Below are 13,190 nucleotides of genomic sequence, written 5' to 3'. Positions count from 1 at the left end.
AACCTCAGACCTCAGTTTCTGGTGAAGGCTGTGGTCAGTGTTACCTTGGGAACCACAGATAAGCTGTCAGTACCCTCCTTAGCCCTTGCAGTGCTATCGCTATCTCTGTCTGGTCTTGTTGGATTTACAGCTCTGTGTGTCGTGTTGATTGATCATGAGTGCCATCTAATGCACTGCAGCTGAGAGACACCCACCATCTCTAGGGCAATAAAGCTGCTAGTTATGACTGCTTTGATACAGGATATTGCATCTGTAGCCCACTACTGATGCACTGTATTGGCAATAATAGGACAATATACGGTTGGCATGTTTACATGGCAACAGTAGACACTATGTCAAAACATAGTGCAAAGACCAAGCACTAAAAGGACAACAGTGGCAAGTCTGTAAAAATGATGAGGAGGTGTGTTAGGAAATCGTTTACTTCATATGAGCTGAACAGAGGTAGAATATTCAGGTTACCTTCGAGAAAGGATTTAGGGGAGCTTGACAAAATGTCAAAACTAACTAAACTAAATCAAAACATGATTGATTAGTAAACTGTTTTAAAGCACAAGCAGATATGCCATCCACGTTCCCATTTCCCATCTCGTGTCCATGAATAAACAATGAATGAGTAGCCTAAGCCAGTGAGCTGATAATGATTACTTGCTGCAGCAGCATGCTGTGTCCCTTCTTCTAGTAGGTGACACTTGGACCATGTGGCTCGTCAGGCAGGAACACAGTGCTATGGCACCATTTTCACAGATTTCTGTCTGCTAGTGTCCTTCCCATTGCAGTAGGCCTACTCAGCCTACAGGACCCTATGAGAGGACTTGCCATGACCTGTGAATAAGTCACAAATCAAAGACAGATTCATGGAATATAACCCTTATAAATAACATTGTGTGGTTTTCATTCTTGGCCCTCAGACAAAACAATGACGTTGACTCAATTTATTTATCTTTAGTAGGCTACAATATCGACACTTTGGTTATAGGCCTCCTAAATGCCCATGCACTGAGCTACTTTACTGGGCTGTTTATGAATAACACTTTTCATTAGCATATTAATGGCCAAACATTGCTTACCAGACAATGTGATTTTCAGGCTATAAAACTTATATCATTCGTGTAGCATAAACCGTCCTCACATCTTTGTGAACTGAACTCAGGCCGAGAATGTCGGGGTTTACGTTTGTGCGTGCGTTCTGCTCCACCTCGACAGAGGGCAATGTAACACTAAACATGTGCACTCTCCAGTACAGGCCAGTGAAAAAGTACAAAATGAAGTTGTTTGTTGCTTGGTGACGGGGCATTATATTTCCTGTGTATGCATGCTGATGTAAACAGCCAACATTTAGACGAACTTCGAAATCTTACCTGTTAAAACATCATGATATCCAGCGTGCTTGTGGTGATCTAGCAAGATGTTAGAAATAAAATAAGTTGCATTTTACATAAGCCTAATGGATAGTTACATTTTTGACAGGGTTGTTGGAAAAGGCAGCTACGGAGAAGTACATCTTGTGAAGCACAAAACAGACAGAAAACAGGTAAGTAACTTAGCTATCGTTCAGCTAGCTAGATTTGGCAATGTTGCTTTTGCTGTAATCGGGGCGCATTGAGGCAAACTAAAGAAACTTTCTTGCATTTGGTGACATAATCTATGTAAAGACAACTTATATCTAAACAAACGTACTTTGTGAGTAGGGCTGTCTTATAAGTATAAGCTAAGTTAACTGTTAGCTATCAAAGCCCACTGTCAAATCACCCTAAGCTCCTTGATTACTGACCGCTCCGCTTCAACCCTTTCTGGTTTTACCTGCATCAGCTGTTAGATTCTGCAAAACGAATAAGCCTAATACTATTAGTGATAATTGCGCATGGCAAATATTTTCTAATACTCCTGATTGCAACAGAAATCTCGCATATAATTTAACCATTGTGGGTCAAACTGACAAATTCAATGAACTGTGACAAATTCAATCAAACCATATGCTAGACGCTGGCAGTTGGAAACGTCAGGCCATGATGCAAACATGATTTAACGTCAGATAACCCAGATTTGGCATATCCTACAATGCATGCATGGTAGATTTCTCTTACGAAAAAGATCTATACGAATCGTATAATATTTTGGCTGCATATAGTAAATACTATACTCTATACTATACTATAGAAAGCGTGGTAAGACCTCATAACCTGCTGTAATACGCCATGTACATCATGATGATACACCAGTTGAAGACCTGTATGCTTCTCTGTATGCCATATAGTTTGTTCTACCCTCCATTCTGCTTTCTGTTGTTGTTGTAGTATGTGATAAAGAAGTTGAACTTGAAAACCTCTTCACGGCGTGAGAGGAGGTCGGCTGAACAGGAGGCCCAGCTTCTCTCCCAGCTTCGCCATCCCAACATCGTGACCTACAGGGAATCATGGGAAGGAGATGATTGTCAACTCTATATAGTAATGGGCTACTGTGAAGGAGGAGACTTATACCACCGGCTCAAGCAACAGAAAGGCGAGCTCCTACCTGAGAGACAGGTGGTAGAGTGGTTTGTCCAAATCGCCATGGCTCTCCAGGTACTGGCAAAATTAAAGCGTTTGTGATAACACACATGTTTGTAGCAGTTAGGCCTATGTTCTAAAAGAGTAACTTTGATGTAGAATTATTTTTTTGGCATTGTTTTCATTCATGTCTTCAGGGGTGTGATTCCATTTTATTCTTTGGACACTGTGCTATTACACAACTTGACATTGTTCAACTGATCTTGGTTCAAATTTCTTTGTACTGTGGTGGCAGTATCTGCATGAAAAGCGTATATTGCACAGAGACCTCAAGACCCAGAACATCTTCCTGACCAAGACAAACATAATCAAAGTGGGAGACCTGGGTATCGCCAAGGTTTTAGAGAACCAGAACGATATGGCGAGCACTCTCATAGGAACCCCATACTACATGAGTCCTGAGCTGTTCTCCAACAAACCTTATAACCACAAGGTAATGTCCATACAGTAGATCATTCTGGAGTTATAAGAACTTTGACTGTACTGTACTGTACTGAAAAATAAAGCTAAATCAGCTACAATGCTCAAAATAACAATGGCAAACAGTTCAAGGTTTTGATTCATTCCTAATGTATGTCAAATGTGTTTTGCATAGGTTTTCATTTCAATAAGGATTTTATGTGCTTTTCTCTGCAGTCGGATGTGTGGGCTCTTGGTTGCTGTGTCTATGAAATGTCCACCCTTAAACACGCCTTCAATGCTAAAGACATGAACTCGCTTGCATATCGCATCGTGGAAGGAAAGGTATGCCAGTCAAACTTCAGCTGAAATGTTTTCTGTGAAAGTGTCTTAATTGTGAAATGAAGCAGAAGGCATCCTTTGGCTGCAAAAGGGTCTGCAACTGTTGCATGTCTACTAGTTATTAACTTAGAGTTAAAGTTTTTCATACACTCCCTTAAAGATTTACAGATGTCACGCTTTAGGCTACTTCTTGCAGGTTGGTAGGAATGCGTAGGTCAAAAGTCCAGGTTAACGACAATTCTGCTGATTTTTGCACTTCCGCTGCTCTTTTCACTGTTATTCTGTTTATCGTATTAATTCTGCTCCTCGTTGGCGCGCCCAGCTTCCTCAGATGCCCAGTAAGTACGACCCTCAGCTGGGGGAGCTCATCAGGAGGATGCTGTGCAAGAGGCCGGAGGACCGACCCGACGTCAAGCAGATCCTTCGGCAGCCCTTCATCAAGCAGCAGATCGCCATGTTCCTGGAGGCCACCAAAGAGTAAGGCTGGGCTGGACACTGTTTTACAGTGTCGACTGAATAGCATAGTCTGCCTGTGAATTAAAAGAGAAAGCAGCATGACATATTTTGCAAAAGTCCAACTGACATTCACTATACTGCCTTTTTGCAGAGGGTGCTTGTTGTGGAATAACTGGGAGGATTTGCTGAAATACATCCATTTACCTACTGCATTAACATTATTGATGATAATCATAGCTCATTGTGATTGTATTAATCTGGCTCTTATTTAGAAAAGCTGCCAAATCCAGAAATAAAGCTGCTAAGAACAAGGCCAACAGCGGTGGATCTGTGAGTGCAGGCCCGGTCAAAAATCCAGCGTTACCTCAGACCAAGTCTAACACAAGAGCAAGAAAGGTAGGGGTCATAGTTGTCTTTGTCATGCCCAGTCATTGCAGAGACACATAGATATACAGTATGTATCAATTGCCTGTTGTTGTAAACTTAATTTTTAAACTCAGGTGTGGTGAAATTCACCTCTTAAGCAAAGAACAGTGGTAATTTAACATTTAGCATGGCAACATTTATATATTGTTATATAGTAATGTTACTACAGTATGCGTTTCACTTAATTGCACATGACAGTGTTATAATAAAGTGTTATAACAACCTTTTGATGTTTGACAGAGAGAAGAGAACAACCCATCACATCACAGCCCACATGTATCAAATGGTGAACAAGAGAAAGCCTTATCAAAGATGCCTCCACCACCGAAATCTCCAACACCAGATATCCTGAACACAACTGGGCACTCCATAGCAACCATCAGTAATATTGACATTGCTATGCAACCACTGGAACTTGAGGAACCAAAGCCTCGTAAAGTGAGGACGTCTAAGTCAGTGCCTGATCAAAAGCCTAATGATGGCCTCAATCAGAAGCCCACAGTTAGTAAGAGGACCCCGAAACCTGATACCTCTGCCCCTCAGCCTCACCCACGTAAGCTGGGACAGGATCTGTGTGAGCCGGAGGAGAGGGGGATATCAAATGGACCAGCATCACAATGCCCTGTTGCCTCCAACGTCATCCCAGCATCTATGAACAAACACAAACCCTTAGCGGAAATACAGCAGCTTTCAGCCGATATGGACAATAAAGAGGACACTTTAAAATTACTCCAGGAAGCCGCACGGAGCGTTACCACAACAACAACAGCACCTCCAAGAATGTCAGATGCGGCGTATCTTGAGCATCATGAACTTGTAGCGGATGTCTTAGGGAAACACAAGAGTCCCTCTCCCCCGGCCATCAAGGACATAAAAGATGACACAATAACACTTCTCAAACAGGCTGATGACCCCAAGCATTTTGAAGAGGTTCAGGTAAGATGCCACTGCCTTGAGATGAGATATGATGAGTTGTATGTCTCAGTTGTGGGGGTTTCCGATGCATGTTAGTACTTGGCATAGACTCAAATACACAGTTTTCTTCTCTTCATAGGAGAGCTTGGAATCAACAGAGAAGCTCCTGGAGCCTTTTGTTCCAGTGCCAGTAATGGTAAGTCTGTTTTTTGTCTTATATGTTCCACCTTAAATACCGTTTGCTCTATTTGTTATCAAAACCTTGACTATGGATACAAGCCACATGAGGATAAAAGCCTACATGTATTCATAGTCCTGTTCAGGCCCTGAGATGATTATTCTGTTCTTCGGATAAAGACATCATGCAATTTGTGCATTCATCAGTGGCTTATGCTTCCTTTGCAGTACACCGAAAGGGCCTAGATAGATCACACCAAGAACAATAAATACAACGATAACTGTAAAAAAGTATCACTCAAGCTGATATGAACGAGGCATCCACACATAAACTATAACGATAAGGGCATAAAGAGCAATAATTGTTGGGGATCACTTTCAGAGCATTCTTGAGAACAATAAAAAGCTGACAGCCAATCAGAATCCATCAGATTTTAGCCATCAAATGCATCAACTTGAGGAGAGGCTTTCCTTGTTGTTGTTGTTGAACGCTTTTATCGCTATAGGTATAATTATCTTTATAGTTATCGTTCCTGGCGTGAATAGCCACTGCAGGCTGCCATTACCATTTTGATGTGAGATGTATACAGTCTTGCAGATCCTTCAGATGATCCTTCTGTTTTTGTGCGCGTTGGAACAGGAGCCTGTAGACTCGGCGGCTCTTCTTCCCCCTGTCCCTGAGTGGGAACGTCCTGTCCTTCGTCAGCCTGCGGCGTCCTCGGAGCCGTCCAAGCCCAGGCAGCGGCGCCAGAGGAACCGAGAGTCCGGCCTGGAGGGCCAGCGCAAGGTGAGGCCACGGCACTCGCAGTCACCTGAACAGGTGTATGAACAGGTGTAACCTGCGTTGTGTTGAACCACTGCACTCGCAGTCGTCAAGATATGAACAGGTTAGGGTGACCAGATGTCCGAGACCAGAACCGGGGACATAATCCCAAAAATGTGGAAGAAAACGGGGACATTTTCAGTTTGACTATCAATCTGATTGAAATACATACAAGTTTTATCTTCAAAAAACGGGGACATAGGTCGTTTTTCTGTATTTTCTCGGGGAAAGGTAACCAAAAACGGGAACTGTCCCCTGAAAACTCCCTGTCTGGTCACCCTAGAACAGGTATAAATTGCGTTGTGTTGAACCTCGCGGTTCAGCCCTGCACACGCCCAGACTCGAACCCGCGACACAGCAGCACCTCGGATCAGGAGTCGAGCGTGCTAACAATCCAGCTAAAAGCCCAAGCTACTAGCTTTCATGCCAGCAGCACTCTTGAGGCATCGGGGAGTGAGGTTTACTAACATTCCACACTAAGCTAGCTGGCATCCGTTACACAGGGATGTGGACACATCTGACGTGTCCACGAAGGCCTTATCCAGACAACTTAGCATAGTTGTGCCATATATATTAGGTACCATACATGTACGTACCATGTTAGGCACCATATTGCTTTCTGGATTTTATACAACTCATGACCTTTATATGGACGAGTTAAGAGCACGTTCTTACTCATGGTTTTTAGAACCAAACTCTGTGTGAACAATGTTACAGAAGAAGCGTAGAAATGTGTAAATCATCAACAGCTCATTGAGCTCATTGATGTGCTTATCTCTACTCTGATAGGATAAAAAAGCTCCCAGACCCCTGCCACCTGCTCCTGTGGAGGCGTTATGTGCTCCTGTAATGGTGAAAACCAGAGTGCCACCTGAAGTAACACCTTCAGAGTCCTGCCCCAAGGACAGATTGACTGCTGTTCCACTGGTAAGTTAGCTCCCTAATGGGTCATTCCAGCATTCCTATTGTTAGATATCTTTAAGTACTTTCGTTATACTTTCATTATGCTTTCATTATACAATTTCTTTAGTGGGGTAAACAGGATGACATGTATCACCGTAGAGATCCTGTCCATGTTGGCTGACACTTGTGGGTGTTGACATGTTGGGCGGCCATTGACATTGGCGAAAAAGGAGCTCACTTTAATGAGAAGACAGCATTGTCGGCTAGCTAGTTTCATTTGGGACAGAAATGTTGAACATCTGTTCAGTATTAAAGTACTTAAAGACATCTAACAACAGGGTCTCAGGTTCAAAAATGCTGGAATTCCCCTTTAAGATTTAATTCAATTCAGCTACAACTGACATGATCCCATAGCACTTTACAAAGCCCATAGTCCCCTGCACCAGACGCTTCACTTCAAACAGTGTCGCTTCGCTACGCTTGTTGATATAAAAAAAAAATTGTATTTTGTTTCTCAGGATCGCCCACTGTCAGCACGAGAAAGGAGAAGACTGAGGCAATCACAGGAACATCTGAATCCACCAGGTACTGTATATCCACACAGCTTCACTAAAATACCAGAGAACCTTATTCGCTCAGGAGTGTGGGTATTTGGATTACAACCCAATCACGTGCTAGCAGAAAGATATCTTAGCTCTCTCAACAGTTTCTATTGATGTTGGTGGAACGCATTACCTGTTCCTACTAGAGTAGGGACATCCCTAGCCATCTTCAAAAAATGTCTGAAAACCCAACTCTTCAGAGAACATCTCCTCTCATAGCACTACTACAGACAATTGCACTCATCGATGCACTTATTACACTCATTGGTGCACTTGTGGTATTTCATTTGTTGTTATAAATGCTCTTAAAAGCTTAAATGTTCATGTTGTAAGTCGCTTTGGTTAAAAAGCGTCAGCAAAATGTAATGTAATGACCTTTTTTATTACTACTATTTCATGTATTCTTTGGATTTGAGCTTGCTCTTGCGCATAAGAAATGTCATTCTGATGAGTCCTTTTATGAGTACATGATAATAAACTTGAACTTAAACTTGAAGATAGTCTACAGTGAAAACAGGCAAAGTGCAGTTGATATAACTCTGTTTGTTGACCTGGCCTGTTTTTGCAGTTGTGCCAGCGATGAGAAGGGCGTCGTATGATGTGGCTTCGCTGAGCTGTAAACAATCAGACCAACCAGACTACCACAGGGCGGCCAGTGTATCTATGGAAACAAGCAAGGTAACCCTCATTGTTAGGTTGAGCAGAGGCGTGCCGTGGTGTAACAGTTTGATTAGATGCGCTTCACTGAAAGGTCATGTGTATCTTAACACCAAAGCCACTATGACAATATATCACTCAAGGATGTTTACTGATGTGACAGTTTGAATCTCATTAACCCTATGAGCCCTAAACTGTTTTAAGGGCATTTTCACTACCTCTAGTTAGAAGCATTTATCCTGGTCATTGTAAGTGCCATTCACACATGCTACATATTGTTTTTTTCAGCACAGTCTAGGCTATCCAGATCTGCCACAATATCATGTATAAATACTTGCATTGATTTGATTTAGATTTTTAAATAATAAAAAGTTGAAAAGCGTACTATACAAATTCTTACATTTTGATGTGTATCTCACCACAGCAAGCTCACATCTCGACCAAACTTACATGGTTATGTAGGCCTGACTGTCCTGAACACGGCAATATAAGAACCATGGTGGAGGTATACTTTGGGGCTGAGCAATTTACAGAAATATGTGGTGTGTGCCTTCCAGAAATAAATGGCAATTTATATTTAGTGATGAAAAAATGACTTTTTGGCACTTTTTGCACTCCATATTGTGACACTAGCTGATCTTACATGATTTGTTTGCAGTAGCACACATGACGCAATGAACAAAGTAAAGGCAAAAAGTGTTTATTTGTCAAACAAATTTGGATGCAATATGAGTCTTGAATTGGATACCATACAGAAGTGTGCTAGGATCTCAAAACCGTGTTATGAACGTGACTTGTCATAGAGAAACACATGATAACATTGGATTATGAACATAGGCTATTCCACACAAAAACACGAGGTAAGTGGAGCTAAATGAAGTTATTATTTTGCTGTCACTTCGTCTGTTTTATGGCCTAGAAGGTTGTATTTGGTATCTGTGGATAGCTCTAGCTCTCCTCTTTCATCTGACATGTGTGCCAAATCTTTTTGATCGCGATTTCACGAGGAAATCAAACGAGAGTAAAGGTAGCCAAAGATATATGACATTATTATTTGTTTGTAACTTCGTCTGATTTTATCATACGAAATGATCGATGTATTTGGTATCAATGCAAAGCTCTGCTTCTCCTCTTTCATTTGATATGCGTGTCATGTCTGTGCGATGCGTGGTCCGCGAGTAATTTAAGCGAGAGTTCTGGATGCGCCGGTGAACGCAGAGCAATATAGACTGTACATATGATATACTTTGATTTAACTTCATCATTTTATTTTATTTTCATACTTGATCGTACAGACAAGTGTCTAGTATCGTTGGAAAGCCCCGGTTCTGCTCTTTCCTGCAATATAAGTTTCATCTCGCTGTGTCTAATAATAGCGGAGCAATGTAACAAAGAAAATGTGTGCGTTTTTTGACGCACTTTGCGTCCGTCGGGCTCATAGGGTTAATATATCAGTTGTTTGGTAAATTGTTACTCAGATACAAATCAACTATATCAGTCATAACTTAGTTCCTCACCAGAAGATCATCTTCAAATAACTATTTCAATAGGGCTCGGGGACAAGCCTTGCATTCTAGGAATATAGCCGCCATATTGGTAGCGCACTGAACGTAATATCCATTCATTCAGATGCAGAAGACAAGAAGCAGAAATGTAGTATTAGCGATTCTTTTCCTCTTGCGATCATGGGTGGCGCTGTTACACCCCACTACACAGCAACATACGACCAAGAAGGCAAAAACTAAGTTACAGGAACACACTAATAGGCGGGAGTAAATCCGTAGCAATCCATAGTAAACTAAGGAGTGAAGCTGCCAATATGGCTGCGCCGCGAAGTTTTCACGTCATGATCCCGAGCCCTATACATTATATATTTCAGTAGGGAGTCAGGGACTCAGATTCAGTACTTAATGCCTGATGTGTGTTCCTTGAAACAGGACAGACACTCGTGGCAGCGCTCAGACGAGGAGGAGTGCAACTCTTCCACCAGTTCCACGGACCGGTCCGAGGGAGACGGCAGGGAGGGGTGAGGGCTCGCACTGACAGCATGGATGACAGTCTTTTGTCCCAGTGTTCACACTTGTGTTCTTGCACTACTAAAGTGCAGTGCTTTAGTGAAGTATTGAAAGGGAAGACAATAGCTGAAGGAGTTTTGATAAAGTTGAATATCTCAACATCTTGTCCACCCACCCATGGCATTACAAATGTGGTTTCCATAGGGGTGCTTCAGACATGCAAGGGTGCAAGTATTTACAGTGATTTATCTGCCAGGTAAATGGTCTTTCAGCCTTTTGGGCAAGGCTATCAGTGATTTTGCTGCAAAAGTCACATTTCTGTAGCTTTGAACGTTTTTATGGGGAAAATGTAGTTTTCTCTATGTGTTTAGGATTATCACCCAGAGTAGGATATTGATTGAATTTCCCCAGGTGCATAAATATTGCTAAATGTTTTTATTTATTCAATTCTTCAGGAAAACAGAGTCCTGTGAAATGCAGGACTTGGTGCAGATGATGACACAAACATTACGAATGGATTCTAGAGATGCTGCCAGTGAATCAAATGGACCTAGACTAGGTTCTAGACCCCAGCCTGAGTTTAAGATCAACTGTAGATATAAAGACACCCTGGTCCTCCATGGGAAAGCCATGGATGTGCAGGAAGACTTCCAGGTCAACGATTTCTGTGCAGGTTGGTGCTTCGTTTCACATATTCATGTTGATGTTAGTAAAACATGCAAGAATAGAATCCAAGACATTGTTTTATAAAATACTTCAAATGTTGATAAAGAGTGCAAGAAAATCAATTGGCACCAGCTGTAGACTTGGAAGTTTGTCTTCACCTAAACTCAAAAGCTTGTGCTGCTGTAAACAAGAAATTACAGTAAGAACTAGAAAAGCACTCAGAGAGCGCAGACCTCCGCCTGTATTGTTCTTCCTAGGTTGTCATACATTTGAACCTAGACTATTCAGATCGCCACCACGTGGCCATACCATGCCATTACAGACAGACAGACAGACAGACAGACGAAAACATAACCAATAGTTGATACTGATGCTGTAACAACTAGGTAAGGAGATAGTCAATCAGAGTTGGTCTCAATGTCCTTCTCCTCAAAGGTGATACATCTGGACCTGCCAAGATCAGGAGAGCTGTGGAACAGTTGCGGACAGACGTGGTGAAAGGTCTGGGGGTGAAGCTGCTGGACAGAGCCCTGGATATCATGCAGGAGGAGGACGAGGAGAAACGGGAGGTGAGTTTTCACAGCCTGGAGAAGCCAAAGACTGACAGGGGAGCTACACCAGGGGCGTTACTGAAGCGTTCCGTTCGCAACACGTAAAATCCATCTTATAAGACTGGCCTATTTCTTTCGAATGTGTGATTATAGTGATTATTAACTGCTGCAGCATACGCTTTGCGAACAGAACGCTTCAGTAATGCGCCTGGTGTAGCTCTCCTGTCAGTGGCTGTCTTCCTCATAGAGAACTTGGGTTTGTTTTGCTGGAGATAATTGCTGTAATGCTGTGTTCAGGAAGGATAGTGTTTCTTAACGAGACCCAAAGGTGGGTCATGATACCATTTTGGGTGGGTCACGGAGCGTGTGGTTAAAAATAAACTTGATAAACATTATTTGTATGGCAGTTGTTGTCAATGGACATAGACAATGCTTATGTGATGGGTCATGTTCAGCATCATTTTACCGGTAAATAGGGCAAAAGGACCCTGAGTATTTAAAGTATGGAATCACTTATGTTGAAGACAAAAGGAACAGAAACCCCAGTGTGTGGTGTGGTGTGCAATGAATTGCTGGCGCATGAGTGCACGAAACCATCAAAAATAAAAACAGCACATGGAAACATTTGCACCCTACTGTCCTAGACAAACCTGTCGAGTATTTTGAATGATGACACAGGAGTTGAGAACTTCGCAAATGTGCCAAACACTAGCGTGTTCCGAACAAGAACAGGCACTTTGCGGATCTTACCACAAACCTCACTGCATTATATCAGTTGGCTTGAACATTGACAGTGGGGAAATTGAGGGTCCCGAGGCCAGACCAGTTCAGAAACCCTGGGATAGAGGTAATAACTCACTGCTGTTGTACTACTTTAACCAGAGAGGGTTAAAGCGGAGCGAGAGGCGCAAACGTTCGATCATTTCCGCGTTCTGTCTTCGCAAAGGGGAGGGGGGCTAAATCCCCCTTTAAGCAGACCTGTTAACATTCGAACTGAATTGTTTGCCAATCTGACAGAGATCGATATCCCACTATGATGTCTTTGCGACACGCCTCTTTAAGCAGACAGGAACTGTTCGAATTTTTCTTCCATAGAGAAGAAAATAATAATTGTGTCAATAATTAAGGATCTTTGCTTTAACGTACTGATTTATTTCACTTTAACAGCAACGTCTAATGGAGGAGATGGGAGAAGAAAAATACAAGTCCTACTCTGTGATGGTTCACCAACTGAAGTTCTTTGAGGATGTTGCATTTAAAGGCTAAGGTCAAATAAGAGACAACCGGTCCTCAATTGATACACATTTCTAGTCTGTTACAATCACTGTTATGTATGTTAGGAACAGATGTCATAGTAGTACTGTTGTTTCTCTTCGATATTGAAAATGTTCTTGGCCGAATGCAATTTTTCATTCATATTGGATATGCAATTGCAGCTCTCTGACATACTATTGTTTTTTATACATATAATGAACATTTTAATTAGATAATGATGTAAAGATATGTTGTGTAAAAAAACAAAACAATGTTTATTTGTAGTTTTCCCAAAAACCTTGGAAATCCTGAGAAGATCTATCTAATATGTAAATAGAACCTGTAGCCTTAGTCTTATGGTAGATGTTACACAATATAAATTGAATTTATAAATAAATCTCTTTAAAGATACTTTTAGAGTGCAGTGTTCTGTGAAGATGTGTCAGTTGTCAAAA

The 13,190-nt window shown here is 41.9% G+C and overlaps 1 protein-coding gene across 1 annotated transcript; it reads left to right on the top strand.

Moving 5' to 3' along the window:
• The first annotated feature begins 1,319 nt into the window (after positions 1 to 1,319).
• On the top strand, positions 1,320 to 13,146 carry nek4 (NIMA-related kinase 4). The gene is made up of 16 exons (XM_062544469.1): positions 1,320 to 1,534; positions 2,298 to 2,564; positions 2,785 to 2,982; positions 3,186 to 3,293; positions 3,613 to 3,767; positions 4,019 to 4,142; positions 4,413 to 5,108; positions 5,227 to 5,283; positions 5,905 to 6,051; positions 6,877 to 7,014; positions 7,509 to 7,575; positions 8,161 to 8,270; positions 10,187 to 10,275; positions 10,720 to 10,937; positions 11,366 to 11,499; positions 12,649 to 13,146. Exons 1-16 carry the CDS (start codon positions 1,448 to 1,450, stop codon positions 12,745 to 12,747), a joined length of 2,694 nt encoding a protein of 897 aa, XP_062400453.1. The 5' UTR covers positions 1,320 to 1,447; the 3' UTR covers positions 12,748 to 13,146.
• The last annotated feature ends 44 nt before the right edge of the window (positions 13,147 to 13,190 follow it).

The sequence above is a fragment of the Sardina pilchardus genome, chromosome 9 (genome assembly GCF_963854185.1).
Source record: "Sardina pilchardus chromosome 9, fSarPil1.1, whole genome shotgun sequence".
NCBI lineage: Eukaryota > Metazoa > Chordata > Actinopteri > Clupeiformes > Clupeidae > Sardina > Sardina pilchardus.
The sequence above is the reverse complement of the archived record's forward strand: the minus strand, read 5'-3'. Positions and strand labels throughout refer to the sequence as shown.

Coding starts and splice junctions, on each gene's coding strand:
- nek4 (XM_062544469.1), top strand. CDS start 1,448: ATGGATAGTTACATTTTTGACAGGGTTGTTGGAAAAGGCAGCTACGGA. Junction 3,768..4,018: donor TTCCTGGAGGCCACCAAAGA/GTAAGGCTGGGC, acceptor GCTCTTATTTAG/AAAAGCTGCCAAATCCAGAA. Junction 10,276..10,719: donor GAGGGAGACGGCAGGGAGGG/GTGAGGGCTCGC, acceptor TCAATTCTTCAG/GAAAACAGAGTCCTGTGAAA.